Genomic DNA, 19,583 nt, shown 5'->3' with positions numbered 1-19,583 from the left:
ATTTCCTCAGTACAGATCGTGTCCCATCGTAGATTGGGACTTGTCAATCGTCTATATGATTCTCGCTGGACTCAAACCATATCCACTTGAATTACCACGAGTATACTCACGTGCCTACTATTTCCGGACAGCCCCTCACACGTCATACTGCATCCTGGTGCGCAGCTTTGGAAATGCTGCATCGAAGGCCCCGAACATTCCAGTTCTACTAAGCACGCCATACCGAGATCCGTCACTTCGTGTTAATCACAATCACCTCCTAAGATCTGCTTCGCTAGCATCCACCACATCAAGACAATACTCTTCAGACGAATCCGACGACGACGACATAATGGCAGCTAAGACTAAGGCTCAGGATATCATCGACAACAATGCTGTCGGTATGCTGTGTCACAAGGAGCAGCTGGCGTTACGTCTACCTATGCTGACAATTGTTGCGCAGCTGTCTTCTCCAAATCATATTGCCCCTACTGCAAATCCAGCAAGCAGCTATTGAGCGAGATGGGGGTCAAGCCATATATCATTGAGCTTGACGAGGTTGGTACGTAGAACCCTACGAAATCCAGTTCGGACACTACCTGCGGCCGCCAATAGCCTGCTGACACAACAATCTTCCAGATGACGGTTCCGCGATCCAAGACGCACTGGAGGAGATGACACACCAGCGATCAGTGCCAAACATCTTCATCAACAAGAAGCACATTGGAGGTAACTCGGACTTGCAAGGAAAGAAGAAGCAGCTGCCTGAGCTACTTAAGGCTGCAGGTGCAATCTAGACGTGATATACAGTTTTATAGTCCGAGCTGTATATATATACAGTCAATCAAGCTGATCTATACGAAATACGGTAGACCATACATCATTTAGGTCGACCTCTATGCGCAAGCTTCCAGGATCCGCGCCCATTGCCATCCAGCCGTCGATTCGTGTCGTGCTATGACCGTGGGAGTAAGTATTTCTGACCTCTACTGTCCAAGCTCACCAGCCTTAGCCATCTTCCTCATAGCTTCGATAGAACTTTGTACCGCATCCTTGGCCATTTGCACATGCTCAGCAATCAATTTCTTATGCTCGTCGCTCCCATCCTCGACCTTGGGATACTGCCACTCGAAAGTATATGTCATGCAGAGACCCTCGTCCTTAAGGCTAGGGCCGTCTGAGATAGTGTTCGTAATGAGGGTGCCATTAGGTTGGTGGAAGTCGACCTGCACAATCACCACAGTGTCAACAACAGCTCCCTTGCTGATCTTCGTTTCATTCGGGCGATCTCACCTTAGTGGGATGATACTCCTTACAGACCTCCTTCACAGTATGTCCAGGCTGGTCTTCCTTAGTATCGTAGTATGTTATTCGCGTTACCACGCCGTCCTTGTCCTCCACTACCTCCGTCTTGTCTATCACGGGTACGAAGTCCTGTGCATTCCGGATCTTGCGTTGAAGACCTTTCCATATCTGGTTTCTGGTGAGGGTGAGTGATGAGCTGGAGGGGTTGATCTGTTCGCTATAGGCGCAGTGGATGTTGACCATGGTAGCGAATGTTGATCGATGATAAGGTTTTGGTGGATGGGATGATCTCTATTCGGTATTGTCTGCTATACTTTCTCTCTGGGAACTTGAACAATCAATGACGAGAGGAAGGGAGAAGTGGAGCCATGTGAGAGGACTGATAATACTGTACTTCTCTGGACTACTGACAGCGTGACCGACTACTGATCATCCTCGAGTGTGTTTCTATCAGACCATTGCCGAGTATGTGGTGCTATACTCATTGGTTCTTTGCTCAGGGTTGTAAAATCATCGTCGTTGTCTTCTCGTAGGCAGCACTTTGTCACACTCCCGGCATCAGCTGCATTCGGACTCGCGACCGAAAAGCAATTTCGCAAGTGAGAGCGATGACTGATGCATTTGACCAACCTCCATCTACATCGCGTGTACGACGAGGTCTCGGGTTGCAGCCGCTTAGAAGTCTCGCGGGGGCGGTACGACTGCGCACGCTCACCCAGCGAACAACGGGCCAAGATGTGATCAAATCCAACATCTCCTGGACGTTGTTCATGCCGGAAAGCCGGTCGATGAAGACTGCACTGGAGTCTGAGATTCTTAGCTGACCATTCATTCGGCGGCCATACTCTATTCTGTTCTACTCAGCCAATGGTTTTGACCTCATCCTTCTCGTCCGCCACCTCCTCATTGTCCTTTCGCATCTTCTCCATACCACCGACAGACGCATTCCGGTCCTCATCGCCAAGTAATTGAGTTAAACCAATCTCACGCTCGATTCTGGCCTTGAGAGCAAGATCGGCCGCAGCAAAGCCGGCAGCACCAAACAGCTCGTCCATCTAGAATTGTGTCAGTGCCACTCACGCAAAGGGAAGGGACGCCAACGTACCTCTTCCAAAGTCTTGCCCTTGGTCTCTGGAACGACTGTGATTGTGTCAGATATACACTCAGTGTGATATGGTGATGTCGACTTACAGAAATGTACCCATATAGCAGCGACTGTAGTGATACAGCCGAAGAAGATGAATGTGCCGAATTGGCTGGTCGCGATGAATGGACTGGTCGACAGTCCAACTTCTCGCATGTTAGCAGGTTTCGCACATGACAATAACATCTTCTAACGTACCAGCAAAGTTGTTCAGCCAGTTGGAACTACCACCAAACGAAACCCCTTTGGCTCGCATACTCAGTGGAAAGACTTCGGACACCACGATCCAGGCAACGGGACCCCAACTGTATGCGAACTGGGTAATGTAGATCCAGATGAAGACCACACAGGCCCATCCACCAGCTCGGTGGGCCGGCCAGTCATCACCAAGACCGCCAATCAAGCCAGCGACTATGAAGTGGCAGGCGGCCATTCCAATGGCTCCAGCGATGAGGATGTTTTTCCGGCCGAATTGATCGACGTAGAGGACTGCCGGGATGGTGAAGAGAAACTCGAGAACGCCAACGACGCCGGTAGCGAGAAGAGAAATGGTGTTGCCTGGGAGCTGAAAACCTTGAAAGATGATCGGAGCGAAGTAATTCTACAGTGCGTAGTCAGTCGTCGATCGAGTTGTGTACTGCTGATCTGCTACTCACGATCGCATTGACACCATTCCACTGTTGGAACGTCATGATGAGCACAGCCACAATTGTCCTCTTGCGCAAACTCGGATTCGTAAACAGCGAAGCCCAGTCGTACGCGGCGATCTTGAAACTGTCTGAGAACGAGCCAGACTGCCATTGAGGGTATTTGAGGGCAGCAACGGACTTCTCGAATTCGCGTAGTGCCTTGATCTCAAGGAACTCAACTTGGACCCTCAGCTCATGTGGGGAGCAGTTCCGGAGCCTTGCCAGTGTCTGCAAGCACTCGTCTTCTCGACCTTTGTTCATCAGATGTCGTGGTGACTGGGGCATGAAGAGCATCATGCCAGCAGCCAAGACGAGGGCAGGAAGGACTTGGAGGCAGATGGGGACTGCAGCGACGAATCAGCACAACTTTTCCGACAGGCAGCATCCGCAACCAACTTACTCAACCACGCAGCGTTGGATTGCGTAGCACCAGTGCCACCAATGAAGTTCGTCCCATAGCCGATCCAGAACGACACCATAATGCCAAAGGTGATCGCAAGCTGCTGTACCGCAACTAGTGCACCTCTGACCTCAGGCGGCGCCAGCTCTGCGTTGTATAGCGGCACAATCATGGATAGCGATCCGACACCCAGTCCAGTCACGAACCGGCCAGCGAAGACATAGTCCTTGTTTTCCGTGCAAGCTTGGACGATGACACCGATAATAAAGACGCCAGAAGCAATCACAGCACAGACTCGTCGACCAACAGCATCAGCGAGGTAACCATTCGCCAGAGTGCCAACCCATGCGCCGAGCTCGAGGATGGATGTGAGAAGGCCTTGACCAAGACCAGCGTGCTGAGCATAGCCGTTCGTCTTCTCGATGAAGGAGTGCATGACTAAGACCTGGGCGAACATGCCTTGATTGTCTATTGGCAGAATAACGATGATCAGTAAAGATTACGCTACGCCTGAGACCAAGGAGTCTGACTCACAGCCATAGACTAGACCGCCCAACGACGCAAAGAAGGCGATGGCCGTCGTCTTGCCATTGTAGATGATACCCTTCAAACCCGTAGGGCCAGCAAGTTGAGCCCGTTTGCCCGAGAGGCCTTCAGCGATCCCTGGAGCCATTTTGTCGAAGAGAGAACAGAGCAATCGATCCAACAAATCCACTTCTCTTACGGCCAGCCATCGGGCGGACCTGTCTAGTACTTGTAGTCCACATACTCATCACGATCTTCTTTCATAAGTCTCCCGTTATGCCAGTTTGTCGAGACCCATACTCGGACTTATCGGACTCGTGTCGAATGTTCGTTGCATTTAGCCAGAATGCAAAAGTCTCTCCATCATTTGAGCCCCGTGGAGCCCACGCGGCAGGTGCTCGTGAGAGGATTCATGGTGAAGTCAAAGATGTGCCGTATCCCGGGCAAGGGTGGCTTCGGCTGGGTGCATGGCTGGGTTCGTAGGAAAGCTTATTTACACATGCTTTCGACCGTATCTTGATTCTTTGGCATTGACTTTGGCATCGACGTACGCTGTGACCTCAGCAGAACAAGCAGACTGGACGTTCGGGTCTGAAATCGTGACAATACTCGCAATTGGCGGGAGCACTTGCACGAGTCCGGATGTAGCGGCAAGCTGAGATCTTCACGAGCTCCATATAATCAGGCCAAGGGCATCCCTTGCTAATGTGTGGAACTCTATGCAACATGTGGAGACGGCTGTCAAGCAAACACAACTCTGCCAAGCACAGTCAAGTCCCGATACCCTGCTTGTTTATGCTGAAGCATCCGCTGACTGCCTAATCTCTACGTCCAGCAGCTTACTTCAGCAATCATCCTCAGCTCGCTCTCTCTCTCTTCCCGTAGACAACCCTCATCCAGCTGTCCGTTATGCCGAGCATAAACAGTCCGAACGTTGTCTCGCAGACTGACCAGGAAACGCCTAAGTTGCTTAGTCCGCCCAGTGAAGCTTCGCAGTCCCTGATGTCGACTGATACCACAACTCCATCCACTCAATCCCAATCGTTCACAATCCAGCAAAAGAAACCCTCTTCTTCCTCCTCTCCGGCGGGTGCGAGCCCCAACCCTCACGCCTCAAACTCCCAGTCTTCGGCTGCCGCCCATCCTTCCTACGCACCGAGCCCCCTGGCCTCAAAACCTCACCCGCCAAACCCTCCCTCCCACCCGCCCGACTAACACTCTTCCTCCCATCCCCACCCTCAATCGTCGTGACCAACTCCCCCCTCGCCATCGCACTCGCACCCATATCAGTCAGAAAACCCTGCTCCTCGACCGCATTCTGCATCCGCAATTGCGCTTTATTGTACGCTTTACTCCTCAACTTCGCGGGTCTCTTGCCGTTCTGACTACCATTACCATGATTACTGTGCATGAAGCCATGATAAATATCCTTCTCCACGAACTTCTCCTCCTGCTCCTCGAGGTTGACGGACCCACCGAAACGCTGGTCTTCCAGCTCGCCCCAGCGCTCGAGATTACGTTGTTTGAGCTTGAAGGATAACGGGATGTCCTGGTAGCTGAACGAAGGCTGCAGAGCCTCGTCGATGGAGTCCTGAAGGTTCTCAATGTAAGAAGTGCGTTTGCCCTGAGCCGTACTGATGACCTGGCCATTGACGCACTTGAGCGGTGGCGCAACGAGAATCTTGTCCGTTTTACCTTCCTCAGAACCCTTGATGCCCTTCCTCAGATCAGCACTTGCCTTCTGCAGCTCAGCATTACCCTTGACTTTCGCTCTCAATTGCATCTTCAGGGGTGGCGGGACGTAGTACTCCGGCTTATCAGTAATAGCAGTCACCTTGACCCGCTCGATACGAATCTGTGGCCCGACATCACAGCCTGTGTACTCGATCTTGTTGCCCGATGGCCCGTAAGCGGGTTTCAGAGCGAAGCGTGCGAAGCCGTAGTGCTCGTGATCTTTGGTGCTGCGACCCACCACGGCGTGGAAAAGCTGCTTCCAGATCTGTTTGGCCCGAACACCAGCGACGAAGCTTGTACGACGGACGGAGACAATTCTCCAGGTGATTTTTGGCCGAACTTTGTCGTCGTTGGCATTGAGGTCGTTCATGACTTCTTGTAGCGAAATGCCCTGAGCGTCGCTTGCAGGCCTGTTGGTGTCCAACCCAGGAGTCCTCGCAAGCTCCGCAAGCTCATCCCAAATCCATTTCGGCAGATACATCGCCACAACCCACACATGACCAGGCATCTCAAGGTGCGAGAAAGCAACAAACAGGCTCGAAACATCATTTGGCCCACCGTCTTCCACCGGCAAATCCTCATCACCAGTGCAAGGGATCCGGCCCGCCATCACAATCTTCTTCGTCGACGCCATAAAGCGCGGCTTATTGCCCGGCCCAATACGTTTCCACGTCACCATCTTCAGATCATCCACCTTAGCATGGACATCGCCTTGCTCGACATCCGCCAGCATCGTGCTCATCTTCTCGCTCCGATACCGCCTCAGGCTGAAATTGCTCTCTCCCAGTAATTTCACGCGCGAGTTGGCTTGTTCGGGTGTGGTGTAACACTTATCGATACTAAACATATACAGATCTTCGTCAGAACGGAGCTCAGCGGTGTATGTCACGTAGAGTGTAGTAGAGTTTGCAAATGCGAAGTCAGCAGCAGCAGTGACAGCGAGGGCGGCGGCTGGGTTAGGGATGTCATCAGTGGCCGGCTCCGATGGGAGTGGATGGGAGTTCTTGCGAAGAGCCTTGGTCAAGGAGAAGCGGTGGCGGTCCTGGTTGGTGATGCGGGTGCTATGCGTGCGGAGCGCCATGTTCGTGATGGTCCTTGAGCCGGCGATGGCGCGATAAGGTCCTGTCGAAGATATCCAAGTGGTTTGCCAGAAGTGTCAATGTCCAGAAGGTGGTGCAGTGAGAACGATCTCGAGCAGCTAAGGTTGGACCCACCATGTCTGCAGCTCCTGAATTTACACGACCTCCAGCACCTCGCCTTCAACGTCACTTCACAGACCGAGACCACAGATCTGTCCTCCACCTAGAGTAGAGCCTCTCTTCGGGCAGCATAAATATACATATATAATTACAAAGCCCCTCAATGAACCATCGTCTCCACGCTGCCAATAGGCCGTTCAACAAACTCCATGCACCCGTTCACGACACCCTCCCTCGCCGCTTTCGACGATACCTTCTCCCCCGCCAGGTAGCCGAACCACAACAGCCTGCTCACTCGCTCGTCAGCCACCGAGCCCAATGTCTCCATCGCGACACCATTCTTCTCCGGCTGGGGTGAGTATAGCACGTCCATCATACCCCGTTCATCACGCTTCAAGATCAGGATAGAACCTTTTGGTGCTTTACCACCAGCAAAGATGCCCTTAAGGTTCTGCACTGACCGGCCGAAGTCTTCAGCATCGAACTCCGTCTCACCAGTCTGTGTAAGCTTGCGTGCTTCTGACGTCCGAGTATTGATACCCGAAACAAAGCCATCTCTCAGATGACCGAAATCGGTGTTCCTTGTCGGCGCAATGCGGAAAGCAGTCTTCATGCCAGGGACTTGCAGCAATTCACCCCACACTGCGCGACTCTGCTCAGGGTCCAGCAGTTTTTCCCTTAGGCTCATCTTCTCGGACGGGATCAGGGCAGAAGCAGTAGGATTGACCTGCTTCACGAGCTTCGCTTGCAGAGTCGTGATGTCGGTGGTGCGAACATACATGCCTACCACGTAGACTTGTATCCACATTACCGTACGAATGCCCAAACCCACGAGCGTATACTCTTCCTGGCCAGAAGCGTCTAAGGGGTTCGTAACCGAGCCCGGCTGAGCTGTATCGACCACCAATCCAGAAGCAGCAGGCACGGCCGGCGCAGCCGCCGAAGATGACGCAGGCAGGTAAATCGTCCTAGGAAAGTGCGGCACAGAGCTCGTGCCAGTCTCTACCAATTCAATCTCCTCTCCCAATCCGGAAGCAACGATCCTCTTTGAATCACCTGCACCAATCACATGCACGTCTTTACCCTGGAATGTCGCATTGGCTTCGCTTGCAGCATCAAGCTGTATGCCTTTTCTTTTCTTCTCCGCTTGCTCGATACTGTCCAGGTCCAGGTTTGATAGAACCATTGCCAATCCTCCCATGGTCAATAACAAGCCCATCCCTGCGAAGCGCATGCGGCCGAGGTGGTATTGCCTCTTCTCCTCATGTTCGAGGAAGCTCGTTCGACTTTCGAGCGGGCTCCAAGATGCTGTGTTGGACACAGGTATTTCGGCGGCAGTGGCCACTGAACGTTTCGCTGGCTGGCTGTATCTGCTCGATGCATGGCGGATTTGGGTTGTGATGGAGGTTGGTCGTGAAAGGTACTGTATGCGTGGCGAAAGCAGGCGCATTGCCTGACGTCCTGGTGCAGCCATTGTAGTATGTGAGACAGGTATCAGCGCCCGGTCAGTGATGACTGTCGATAAGCTACGCGGTCAATGCAATTGCCGTCAAGCTGCTGATGTCCATTGTGAAGCTTCACATACAGTTGCGTCATCACGTGTCAAAGCTTGGCATTATCTACATTTCAGTCTCCACTCCTGTACAGAACAACTGCGTCAGCTACCCAAGTGGCCATTGCTCAACAAGCTCTGACCTAGAGACTCACACAAGACGCTTGACAGCATGTCATGCGTGCCGACATGCAAGTTCAAACCAATGGCATGCATTACTCGCACAGGCAGTTTAAGACTGAGAGACGATACATCACTTATAGGCCTCGCTTTCAGTCAGCATCGCAAACCCTAGCTGTTCCGCATCGACTTGGCTATCGGTGAGCAGGCGAGCCACCGCTAGCGAATCGTCTTGATCCTTCTCGCAAGTCGGAACGAAACCATCCCTGTGGGGCCCAATGACTTCAGCTCCATTGACACATGGCAATTTGCTCTTCATGTCAAGATATATAACAGCTCTTACACTGTAGCTTCCTTGGTGGGATCACTCATGACCCACTCTGTATACATTCTCTACCCTACCTTCAGGCAAAAGGTTTTATCACTGATCAATACTCAAACATCTCGCCTGATTTCTCTCTCCCGCAATGGGCTCGATAAGCAGTCCCACCATCGACCCAGATGTTCACCTCGTCATCTCTGCCTGTCCAGGCTATGGCCACATCCGACCCCTACGCTCAATGGCACAGAGTCTGAGCAGCGTGGGCGTACCGATGACCTTCATCACTGCATCACATTTCGCCAACAGTCTCACCCATATAGATGGTCTTGAATTCGTGCCGCTGTCAGGCAAGGCAAACTACACCATGGACAGACTGAACGACTACTTTCTTGACCGCGCCAACCAACCCAAAGGACCGTTTCAGTTCCTCTGGGATCTCGAACACATCTTCTTCGGCTGTTTACCAGAGCAGCACGCTGCCCTTCAGTCCGTCATCACCCGACCTGAGCTGGCGAGGAAGAAGATCATTCTGATCTCCGATGTGTCTTTCACGGGACCTATGCCTATGATGCTCGAGAGTCCTGGAACACGTCGGGTACCATTAATAGGAGTCTCCTTCTTCCCCATAGCCGTGCAAAGCAAAGACACCGCGCCCTTCGGCATGGGTCTACCCAGCCAAGGCGAAGCCAAAAACATGGAACTGAACGCGCAAGCAACGGCGATGCTGACACCAGTTCGAAACGTCCTTGATCGCGTTCTAGAACCTTTCAATTGCCAGAAGCCGCTTCCGCATCCGAATCCAGTCGACTGCTGGTTCCTAACACCAGACCTACTACTACAACTTTGCATCCCAGCCATGGAAACCCCGCGCTCTGATCTCCGCCCCAACGTGCGCTTCATCGGGACCTTCCTCGGCGCGAACTCCTCCCGTCCACCACCAGATTGGTTCGACGACTTCGTCATAAACTCCCATTCCAACCACCCACTTGTGATCGTCTCCTCCGGCTCCCTCCCAGGCACCGACGCCGCAGACCTCATCCTTCCCACAATAACAGCCTGCTCGACCCTCCCCGTCCGCCTCATCGTCTGCGCCGTCTCCGTCCAGAAACCTGCGAGCTTCGACCTCCCCGAGAACTGCAGGTGGGCAGAATGGATCCCCTTTGAACTCCTGCTTCCGCACGTCAACCTCGTGGTCAATAATGGCGGCTATAGCGCCATATCCCAAGCCTTCGCCGAGGGGATACCCATGGTCGTTGCAGGCGTGACGGAAGATAAAGCTGAAGCTACTGCGAGGGCGGCGGCGACGGGCGCGGCAGTCAATCTGGCTACGCAGACGCCTGGTGCGGAGCAGATTAGGGAGGCAGTGGAGAAGGTTTTGGGGGAAAGGAGGTATAAGGAGAGGGCGATGGAGTTGAAGGAGGATTTTGCGAGGTGTGATGCCGTGGGGAGTATGGTGCAGGCTATTAATGAGATGGCTGAGAAGTTCTATGGTGGAGGTAGTGACTAGTGACAAAGCGCTGCTTGTGGCATCGCTCTTACGAACTGCGCAGATCATGATACAAGGATAGATGTGTGCATGGACCAAGGACATAAGACATGACTAACAACCCCATCCTCATGCAGAGCGAATCTAGTCATCACCATATCTATGCCTCTATATCGCGCGTCTACTCTACCTCTAGCACGACCAAATCTATAGAAAGCCGAGAAACAACCCCCCTCACGCCACCCGCACCATCAAATTCCTTGCTCATCAATAACACCCCCAGAAAACCAGCTGAAAAAGCTCAAGCCCCAGAAAAACCAGTAACACCGCCACGCACGCACGCACCCACCGAATCCCATCACATCCTCCTATCACCCCTTACTAAACTCACACCCCTGCCTCCACCTTCCTCCGCACCTCATAACCACCCACGGCACCGGCGCCAATCCCAACCCCAACCCCGCCAAAACAGTCATACCCCACCCATACCCCCACCTCTGCTCCAGCGGCGCCACAGCCAAAGGCAGCACCGTACTCATCAAGCACCTCGTAATCAAGACAGCCGTCAACGCACTCGCCGAATACACCCCAAACGCATCGACGATGTAGGACATCATGGGTACTAAGCCCAGCATAATGGTGAAACCCATTAGCAGGACTGCGAGGAGGACGATTGGATAAGGGAGGTGCAGGGAGGCGGAGAAGCCGTAGAGGATTATTGTTAGGGGCAGGGTGAAGGCGCCGAGGATGGTGAGGGGGAGGCGGTTTTCGGGGATGCTGTGGGGGGAGTTGGGGGGCGTGAGGCGGAGGTAGATTTTGTCGAGGAGGGTGTTGTTCACGAGGATGCCGAGGAGGGAGCCGATGCCTGCGTTTTCGGTATTAGCTTACCAATTCTTCTAATCTGTACGCATTTCGATCGACTCACTGAAGCTTAGGAAGGAGGATCCGACGAGTGCGGGTGGGAAGCCGTAGCGATCTTGGAGGATCCCGGGGAGAGTGGTGGAAACGATGTAGAAGAAGGAAAACATCACGGCGCCGTAGAGCGACATGATCTGCAGGACGAACGATCCAGCGAAGATGGTAGCGGGCCTCTTGATCGATTGCCAGATCAGTGACTTGGGCCGGACCTTCAACTCTTCAAGCCCGCCAGCATCCTCATAATCTCCCTCATCAACCTTCCCCTCAGATCTCTCAACCTGCAAACGATTCCTCAAAATAGCAGGCAGATAGGTCTCGCGGAACAAAACCAAAAACAGCCCCTCCACCACCACCGCCAACCCCACACTCATCCACAACACCGCCCTCCACCCCATTCCCTGCGCCACCGCCCCCGCCACAGCCGGCCCAATCGCACCCCCCATCAACGGCGTCAACATGACCAAACTCATCGCCCTTCCCCTCTCCTCCGGCTTGAACAGATCCCCAATAACAGCCGGATTCAACACATTACTCGCCACGCTCACCCCAGTAATAAACCGCATCAGCACCAAAAACCCCGTACTCCGACTCAACGCCGCCGCGGCCGTGGAAAGAACAAACAGCGCGTTCGCGGCATGGAACACGGGCGCGCGACCGTAGACTTCGCTGAGGGGCGCGATGAGTAAGGGTCCCGCGGCTTCGCCTAGTTCCCAGATTGTTATTAGGAGGATCGAGGCGTAGGTTGTGCTGGGGGTGCCGGAGAGGGTGTCGAGGGAGGCGATGATGGAGGGGCTGAGGGGGACGAGGGAGATGCAGGTGAAGGTTACGGTGAAGGCCATTAGGGCGAGGAGGAGGACGAGGAGGAGTTTGTAGGTGTGTTGCCAGGTTTGGGGGTTGTCGGGGTCCGGTGGTGGGGGTGGTTCGCTCGGGGGTTTGGTCGCGCGGTTGTCCGTCTCATGGTGGAGGAGGGGTTGCCGTTCGTCGAGTGTCATTTTTGTAGTGTCTGTATGTATGTGTGTGTGTATGTGTGTGTATATGTGTTGCGAAGTGGAAGTGGAAGTGTTAGATCTGTTCCCAGTCCAGAGGGGTGAAGGTGTCGTCTTATTGCTTCCAGTGGATTATGTATGTAGATAAGAAAAGTAAGATCAATGCTATATCGCTACAACTCAAAAAGTCGGTGCCGTCGCCGCCGTCGTTATCGCTTCGGTCGGAAGATGAAGGGTGAGAATTGGCTAAATCCACTCTGCCGTGCCTGCGTCCTCCCAGTCGAACTAATGTATCTCCCTGAAACAGATGATTACCAGCAAGGATGTCAGAGGTTAGAGTGAGAGAGACACGACACATCTAGTATGAAAGATAGCTGCCATTAGGTTTCTAACCCGCCATTGTGGAGCCGACCCTCAAGCAACATCACTAGCATGCAGCAAGAGCATTATTGCCGGCATGAGTCCTGCGTGGTAGTCATACATCCTTCTTAGTCGGTCAACTCTGACAAGCATAAAACCGATACAAGCTTGCTTAAGCGAACGCCAGCAGAATGTATATCAACGTTTTTGCAATGGTGTGGTGTGGTGTGCTTTGTCGTGCTGCTGGAGCTTAACTCGTAATGATCGGAATTCGTGTTCTTCCGTCCTTTCTTCCTTTCGGCTTCTGCGTGCGAAGATGCCGGTCGGGATCGCTAGACAGTGGTGGGATTTGCACGTGATGGGGCTGACTAAAGGTAGTGCTGTATGCGATATGTTTGCGGCGAGAGGTCTGCCTTCGCCGAGGCGCATCCGATGCGATTTGTAGATTCGCTATTTTATTTTCACCTAGATAATATCACGTCGATTGAGGATACTTAAGATGGCGACAGTACTAGCCGTAGGCGTCGGTGTTGCTGCAGCAGCTTTCTTCGTACGCCCTCCCACACCATCAACCACCCACCGCATAGCACGATGTTGCCTCCATATACATTGTACTAACACTACAGCGAACCGCAGGGACGAGCAGGCCTAGTAGCCCTTCGCCGATCCCGAGGAAGCACGAATGCGCTAGGCAAAGCATTCTACAAAGGCGGTTTCGAAGCCAAGATGAATAAGAGGGAGGCGGCGTTGATTCTGGAGACACCGTAAGCCCACCAACCAGTGTCACCGAGATGTCAGTTGGAGCTTGGAGGGTAGGGATGGGAGAGGATTTATGCTGATCAGGGGTTTTTTTTGACAGTGAACGCGGCTCAACCAAAGACATGATCCGCAAGAAACACCGCCAGATGATGCTGCTGAATCATCCCGATCGGGGAGGGAGTCCTTACCTGGCGACGAAGATTAATGAGGCCAAGGAGATGTTGGAGAAGGGGACGTGATGCAGCAGGTGTGATCGCGCTGTGTATTGAGCGGAGACTTTGTACATCTACAATCTGGATTTAGCGCAGGCGTTTCGGTGATTATATGGGAAGGAGCGGCATGTGGGAAGGAGCGAGCGAGCGAGCTTGGGATGGATAGTTGCATATGTGTTACTTTGCGGCAAGGACTTCCTTATTCGGCACTGCTATATCATACTCCTGCGACGCCCGCCTGCAAAGTCGTATGAGAAGCGGACAAGACCAAAATCTACACTCAACCACACACCTCAACATCTCAGCTACTTCCCACCACCAACCACTCCCTTAACAATCTCATCCAAATCCTCCTCCGGCAACCCCAACACCCTCCGATCCTCCCGCGCCTTGCTCTCATAATTCCCTCCCAACCCCTCACCCATATAATAAGCAAACGTCAACCCCCACCCCGCCTTCATATCCCCCTTCTTCAACCCCTCCCGACATTCCTCCACCCAACCCTTCACAGTCTTACTCTCATCCACCTTCCACTCGGCCTCCTTCGTCCCCGTAGCCTTCTGAACAGAAGCCAGAAGCTGCCTTTGCGTGACGCAGAAGGAGGAGACGTAGAGGAAGTTGTTGGCGTAGTATTCCAGACTGCTCCTCTTATCCTCCGAATTCGAAATGGGAAGTGCAAGCATCCTCGCAATCGCCAGCCCAATCATCTCCATCGTGCTCGTATTAAAACTCCCCGCGTCTGGATAGATCGTCGCGGTCTTCTCATCCTGATCAATCCCAAACAACTTCCTTCCCAAACAAAACTCCAAAAACGGATTTGTCGCCACCCCAATCCATTTCAAACCCTCATACTTCCCCGCCAACTCCTCAACATATCGTCTAGTCTCCCTCTTCGGCCCGAAAACCGGCACCCCTTCCACCATGGACTTATTCAACCCATCCCCCGCATACTCATTCGGCACAATCCACTTCACGCCCGCTATAGCAGCCGCCTCGATCATAGGTTTCTCCGCGTTGAGCGCCATGAAGGACAGGGCGAACATTACTAGATCCTGACCTGCGAAGGCTTGGGCGAGGAAGGTGGGGTCGTCGTAGCTGCCTTTGAGGACTGTGAGACGGGAGTGGGTGGGGAAGGTGGCGGTGGAGTCGGGGCGACTGATGGCGGTTATGTGGATGGGGTGGGGGGAGTGCAGGAGGTGGGTGAGGGTTGTGCTGCCGATGTTGCCGCTTGCCTGTGTGGGGATGTTAGTTGAGGGCGTAGTTATGGGTGTGAGGTGCTACGCACGCCTACGAGGGCGATCTTGCGGATGTGGTTGTCTGACATTGCTGCTGTTGATTTCCGTACTGGAACGATTGTTGCTTGCTTGCTTGTTGTTTGTGGCGTCGTCGACGGTTCAGGTTCAGAGTGAAGTGATCAGTCGGTGTCCTTTCGAGCTTTGCCTGTGGTTATGAGTCAATTGAATTTAATCTCCTGTGCTAACCGGATGTTATATGCAGCTTCCTTTATATGTCGAATGCAGGTGACATGAGCGACAGATGACCGTTCAAAGTGAAGGAATACGAGCGGTGGTTAGGGACTCGGAGACTTTGTTCTGCCACCGGGACATGTGTTTTGCAGATCTTCTTCTCGTCTCATCCTCCTGCCTACCTTTTCGGCGCTATTGGCTCCATGGATGTGCATTCGACGGCACGATCGATTGCAAGACAGGATGGACAGAATAATAATAATATCCCGTGCCAAGGTGCGAAGAAGAGCAAGACGGCACGTTCTTTCGACCCGTCGGCAATTCGGTCGGATTGGTGGTCCGTTGCCGATGATTGAGCTGGAGAATCAATCGCATCTCGCCCTTCTTGCTCTGCACATCATCTCTGTACTGTCAAGACGAAGGCCTCAAGGATAGTCGTAAGTTGAAAAGGGCGTAAGGTAAGCGACGACATCTCATCGCTATGTACGGAATATGAGATAAAGACGTGGTCCAAACACCGAAGCCGTGCACCCCAAGCGTACCTTCCCGATCCGGCCAGCTGTCGTGCTCGAATACAGTGGCGAGACTCAGCTATTGCCTTTGCCTGTCAACGCTTTCAGACGCGCTTGTGATCCATGGAGGGGAAGAAGCCGTCCATAGGGCATACGGCGTGACCTTTACAGCAGCTATACGTGCTTGACCAAGACTGACCATAAACCTCCCACGTGCAGAAACTGCCTCATTCGCCCTCAAAACCACTTCAGTGGATAAATATAGTACCAAGAACTCCGATAGCTGCAGATCACCACAATGGTCAACCTCACTCTTCCACTTGGCTTAGGCTGGATCATCTCCTCCGCCCAGACAGGTCTCGAATCACTACAACAGAGGTACCTACGCCCATTCCCCCTACCACAAAACCATACCAGACTCATCCCAAACTCCAGCTTCTTCGCCACCCCAAATAGCACCCTCACCACAACCACCACCAATAACAATTCCCCCCCGCCACCACCAGCAGCAATAATGCCCACCTACCACCTCCCCACCCTCCCCTACCCCTACGACGCCTTAGAACCCCACTTCGACGAAGAAACCATGCGGATCCATCACACCAAACACCACCAAACCTACATCACCAACCTCAACAACTTGCTCTCCGACCAACCCACCTTGAACACCCTGTCCGTGGAAGAAGTAGTAGCCAAACTCTCCCACCTCCCCGCGGAAAAGCGAAAAGGCGTCCGGAACCACGGAGGCGGACACGCAAACCACTCTTTCTTCTGGCGGAACCTCACGCCCTCCAGCACCAACAGCACCTTAAGCGGCGAGCTGAAGGTCGCAATCGAGTCCACGTTTGGCTCCGTAGACGCCTTCCAGCAGGTCTTCGAGAAAGCAGCCACGACGGTCTTTGGTTCAGGCTGGGCCTGGCTGATCCTCTCACCGGAAGGAGAATTACGGGTAGTGACGACAGCGAACCAGGACTCCCCGCTCATGGGCGAGAGTATAGCTGGCCCGGGAACGGAGGGGCGACCGATCCTGGCGCTGGATGTTTGGGAGCATGCTTACTATCTGAGGTACCGGAATGTGCGGCCGGATTACATCAAGGCGTGAGTCTTCATCCCTTTGTGGTTTCAGGTGGATTGGAGTGGAGTGTGGTGTGGTGGGGACGGTTTGCTGATGTGTTGTGCTGCGTAGGTACTGGAGTGTGGTATCTTGGGATTTTGCTGCGGAGCAATTTGCTTTGGCGAAGGGCCAGCTGGAGGCGGCGTTGTGAGCGCGCGGTGCTTCGCGCCGTGATCGGCAAGGTTGTCGCCGAGCGCAACGCGATGTAGCGCGGATGGGAGGAGATCTAGCGAGGGCGAAGGGGCGTGGTAATGCTGCTGAGGGAGATGTTGTGGCCTCGATGCATGAATGTATGATTGATGTGACTTGAAGTGACGTGACGTGACGATTGCCATAGAAGTTTGGTTGTTTTCGAATTGGAATCAATGTGACAGCTTGAAAGATCTGTATCCTTTACACTCGCTGTGCATTGTTTTGACAGCTCAGGGGATAGGGCGAGCAAGTCCCGCCACCAAACTCCGTACTATGCAAAACCGTGAAAACGCCTTGATCGCCGCTGCTAAAGATCCTCATGGGTATCATATGCACATCCCAACCTCCTCTCTTCCTACATCCTCCCAGCAACCTTACTCATCCACGTCCATCTCCTCAACCCCCTCCCCACGCACCAACCTCTGCTTCCTCTTCGCCTTCACCTTCTCCTTCTGCACCTTCTCCACCTTCTCCTCCCCAACCTCCAACTCCATCTCCTCCTTCTGCACCGCCTCAGCCCCCTCAAGCGCCTGCACAACCTGATCCCGATACTGCGGCGGAAGCAAATGCTGATTCTCCGCCACCAACTTCCGATCCGCCTCCAACTGCTTGGCCTTATTGCCCCGCATCCGGTTGCGGTAGAACTGCCTCTCCCTCCTCGATCTAATCTCCGAGACCCTTTGCATAGCTTGTAGTGTCGTGGCGACGAGTTCGCGGTTATACCGGATTGGGATGTTGCGGCGTTGGGCGAATTGCAGCGTGCTGTCTACCGTCATTTCTTTCCCGTGGGCGCGGCGGAAGGATTTGGTCCAGGCTAGTTTGCGGGGGTTGCGCTTCATTTTGAACTATCACCTACGTGTTAGTACGGAGGGTGGTTGGTAGAGCGCGGTCTTGGTAGAAGACGAACATTTTTATGGCATTTTGACCGGCAGAACTTGAACACCTTGGCGTCGTTGCGCACGAAGGTTATGCCTTTCGAAGGGTAGCAGGGCTGCGAGCAGAAGTAGCACGTTTCGATCCTCATCTTCGCGGCAGGCCTGTGGGTGAGTGATGCAGGACGAGTGACTGTATAGCTTTATCGACGAATTATTCTTGAACTTTTGCTGCAGATTGGAGCGGCAATGACTAAGCAACGGCAGACCCGGGCCGTGGTCTTTTCATTGGTGCAGCCTCACAAGGGCTGTGACACAATTCCGCCAAGTTGACCTTCTGCTTCTCTTCCCCATCACCACGACCGTGGTAGGTGAGCTGAGCTGTGCTGAGCTGTGACATGAATAAATTGTAGACATACGGCCGTTAAGGAGCTGAGTCGGGATCCTTGTACCATACAGCCAGTAGCACTGCCTACCAAGGCCGGTACGAAAATCTCGCCGTGGCGCAATTCGGTTTGTAGTCGAGGATGCTGCAGCTCGCATTCGCATTGCCGTGAAAGTCAGCCTGCGCTGGCGGCGGGGATCGTTATGCCGGCGACGATATACATATATATGGTTACCTTGAGCATTTCTAGTTGACTTGGCACATCACAGCATTACAGCAATCAATTGAACCTCCATCATCTCTTCAAAAACCAACCATAACACACAACAGCACCTAACGAATCCACCGACAACACATCACATCACAATGTCCACCACCAAACAAATCAAAACCTCAGGCGGCACCCTCTCCCTCGAAATCACCGGCTCCGGACCCTTGGTAATCTGCTGCCATGGCATGGGCGATACCCGCGATGCCTTTGTCCCATTCGCACAACAGTTCTCCTCCAACGGGTACACAGTAGCCAACATGGACGCCCGCGGCCACGGCGAAAGCAGCACAACCTTCACCTCCTACGGTGACCTCGCCACCGCCGCCGACTACCTCACCATCACCCACGAACTGAATCTCGGTCCCGCAATCCTCGCCGGCAATTCCTTCGCTGGTGCCTCTGCAATTATAGCCGCCGGACAGGCGCCAGAACTTATAGCGGGCATCATACTGCTTGCGCCGTTCGCAAGGAATCCCATGGGCGCGTTGGGTACCTACCTCGTCCCCGCCATGTTTACACAGCCCTGGGGCCCCACAGTCTGGCGATACTACGCCCCTACCCTCTGGCCCGGTCTCGATAAGAAAGCAGCCACTGACCGCGCGATCAAGACCAAGACATCTCTTACCCGACCAGGTCGATGGTCGGCTTTCCACAAGACGGTTCGCGGGTTGGATCATAGTGTGGCTACGCCTTGGCTGGCGAAGGTCAAGGCACCGGTGTTGATGGTGATGGGGGATAAGGATCCGGATTATTCTGATCCGAAGAAGGAGGCTGAGTGGATTCTTTCGCAGTTCTCGCAGGGAGGGGAGCTGATGGTTCTGGAGGGGGTGGGACATGGACCGATGTTTGAGCGGCCGGAAGAGGTTGGGAGTCGGGCTTTGGAGTTTGTGAGTAAGGTTGAGAAGAGGGAAGGGAAGTTCGTGGTGCGCGGTTGAGGATGGACGTTTCCTGTTAGCTTTCATGTTTTCTATACCCTACTTAGCATTGATTAATATCCATCCCACACCTCTGAACATCTCATTATCACGAAGCAACATGACATCCCGCCTCATTCGGCGGGGGGGGGGGGGGGGGGGGGGGG

The 19,583-nt window shown here is 53.5% G+C and overlaps 12 protein-coding genes across 12 annotated transcripts; 5 read left to right on the top strand and 7 right to left on the bottom strand.

Annotated features, from left to right (window-relative positions):
- Positions 1-331: 331 nt before the first annotated feature.
- On the top strand, positions 332-776 carry TTR1 (Glutaredoxin; the record flags this gene model as incomplete). Its single annotated transcript, XM_064842677.1, has 3 exons — positions 332-380; positions 443-541; positions 619-776. 3 exons carry the CDS (start codon positions 332-334, stop codon positions 774-776), a joined length of 306 nt encoding a protein of 101 aa, XP_064689674.1.
- A 189-nt stretch (positions 777-965) lies between these two features.
- LTS14_009998 (uncharacterized protein) lies at positions 966-1,527 on the bottom strand (the record flags this gene model as incomplete). Its single annotated transcript, XM_064842676.1, has 2 exons — positions 966-1,205; positions 1,273-1,527. 2 exons carry the CDS (start codon positions 1,525-1,527, stop codon positions 966-968), a joined length of 495 nt encoding a protein of 164 aa, XP_064689673.1.
- A 617-nt stretch (positions 1,528-2,144) lies between these two features.
- Positions 2,145-4,190, bottom strand: LTS14_009997 (uncharacterized protein; the record flags this gene model as incomplete). The annotated part of the gene is made up of 7 exons (XM_064842675.1): positions 2,145-2,339; positions 2,390-2,424; positions 2,476-2,574; positions 2,627-3,029; positions 3,085-3,461; positions 3,518-3,985; positions 4,052-4,190. The coding sequence occupies 7 exons, from the start codon at positions 4,188-4,190 to the stop codon at positions 2,145-2,147; spliced, it is 1,716 nt and encodes a 571-aa protein (XP_064689672.1).
- Positions 4,191-5,087: 897 nt separating this feature from the next.
- Positions 5,088-6,857, bottom strand: LTS14_009996 (uncharacterized protein; the record flags this gene model as incomplete). The annotated part of the gene is made up of 1 exon (XM_064842674.1): positions 5,088-6,857. The coding sequence occupies one exon, from the start codon at positions 6,855-6,857 to the stop codon at positions 5,088-5,090; it is 1,770 nt and encodes a 589-aa protein (XP_064689671.1).
- A 278-nt stretch (positions 6,858-7,135) lies between these two features.
- AIM18 (Altered inheritance of mitochondria protein 18 mitochondrial) lies at positions 7,136-8,449 on the bottom strand (the record flags this gene model as incomplete). Its single annotated transcript, XM_064842673.1, has 1 exon — positions 7,136-8,449. The coding sequence occupies one exon, from the start codon at positions 8,447-8,449 to the stop codon at positions 7,136-7,138; it is 1,314 nt and encodes a 437-aa protein (XP_064689670.1).
- Positions 8,450-9,114: 665 nt separating this feature from the next.
- LTS14_009994 (uncharacterized protein) lies at positions 9,115-10,476 on the top strand (the record flags this gene model as incomplete). Its single annotated transcript, XM_064842672.1, has 1 exon — positions 9,115-10,476. One exon carries the CDS (start codon positions 9,115-9,117, stop codon positions 10,474-10,476), a length of 1,362 nt encoding a protein of 453 aa, XP_064689669.1.
- A 350-nt stretch (positions 10,477-10,826) lies between these two features.
- Positions 10,827-12,365, bottom strand: LTS14_009993 (uncharacterized protein; the record flags this gene model as incomplete). The annotated part of the gene is made up of 2 exons (XM_064842671.1): positions 10,827-11,320; positions 11,381-12,365. The coding sequence occupies 2 exons, from the start codon at positions 12,363-12,365 to the stop codon at positions 10,827-10,829; spliced, it is 1,479 nt and encodes a 492-aa protein (XP_064689668.1).
- Positions 12,366-13,445: 1,080 nt separating this feature from the next.
- PAM18 (mitochondrial import inner membrane translocase subunit TIM14) lies at positions 13,446-13,717 on the top strand (the record flags this gene model as incomplete). Its single annotated transcript, XM_064842670.1, has 2 exons — positions 13,446-13,483; positions 13,579-13,717. 2 exons carry the CDS (start codon positions 13,446-13,448, stop codon positions 13,715-13,717), a joined length of 177 nt encoding a protein of 58 aa, XP_064689667.1.
- Positions 13,718-13,995: 278 nt separating this feature from the next.
- LTS14_009991 (uncharacterized protein) lies at positions 13,996-15,014 on the bottom strand (the record flags this gene model as incomplete). Its single annotated transcript, XM_064842669.1, has 2 exons — positions 13,996-14,922; positions 14,976-15,014. 2 exons carry the CDS (start codon positions 15,012-15,014, stop codon positions 13,996-13,998), a joined length of 966 nt encoding a protein of 321 aa, XP_064689666.1.
- A 1,168-nt stretch (positions 15,015-16,182) lies between these two features.
- LTS14_009990 (uncharacterized protein) lies at positions 16,183-16,933 on the top strand (the record flags this gene model as incomplete). Its single annotated transcript, XM_064842668.1, has 2 exons — positions 16,183-16,766; positions 16,855-16,933. The coding sequence occupies 2 exons, from the start codon at positions 16,183-16,185 to the stop codon at positions 16,931-16,933; spliced, it is 663 nt and encodes a 220-aa protein (XP_064689665.1).
- Positions 16,934-17,348: 415 nt separating this feature from the next.
- RLP24 (ATPase-activating ribosome biosynthesis protein) lies at positions 17,349-17,813 on the bottom strand (the record flags this gene model as incomplete). Its single annotated transcript, XM_064842667.1, has 1 exon — positions 17,349-17,813. The coding sequence occupies one exon, from the start codon at positions 17,811-17,813 to the stop codon at positions 17,349-17,351; it is 465 nt and encodes a 154-aa protein (XP_064689664.1).
- A 784-nt stretch (positions 17,814-18,597) lies between these two features.
- LTS14_009988 (uncharacterized protein) lies at positions 18,598-19,437 on the top strand (the record flags this gene model as incomplete). Its single annotated transcript, XM_064842666.1, has 1 exon — positions 18,598-19,437. The coding sequence occupies one exon, from the start codon at positions 18,598-18,600 to the stop codon at positions 19,435-19,437; it is 840 nt and encodes a 279-aa protein (XP_064689663.1).
- Positions 19,438-19,583: the final 146 nt, after the last annotated feature.

Source organism: Recurvomyces mirabilis, assembly GCF_035927965.1.
Source record: "Recurvomyces mirabilis strain CCFEE 5264 chromosome Unknown scaffold_36, whole genome shotgun sequence".
Classification (NCBI taxonomy): domain Eukaryota; kingdom Fungi; phylum Ascomycota; class Dothideomycetes; order Mycosphaerellales; family Teratosphaeriaceae; genus Recurvomyces; species Recurvomyces mirabilis.
The sequence above is the reverse complement of the archived record's forward strand: the minus strand, read 5'-3'. Positions and strand labels throughout refer to the sequence as shown.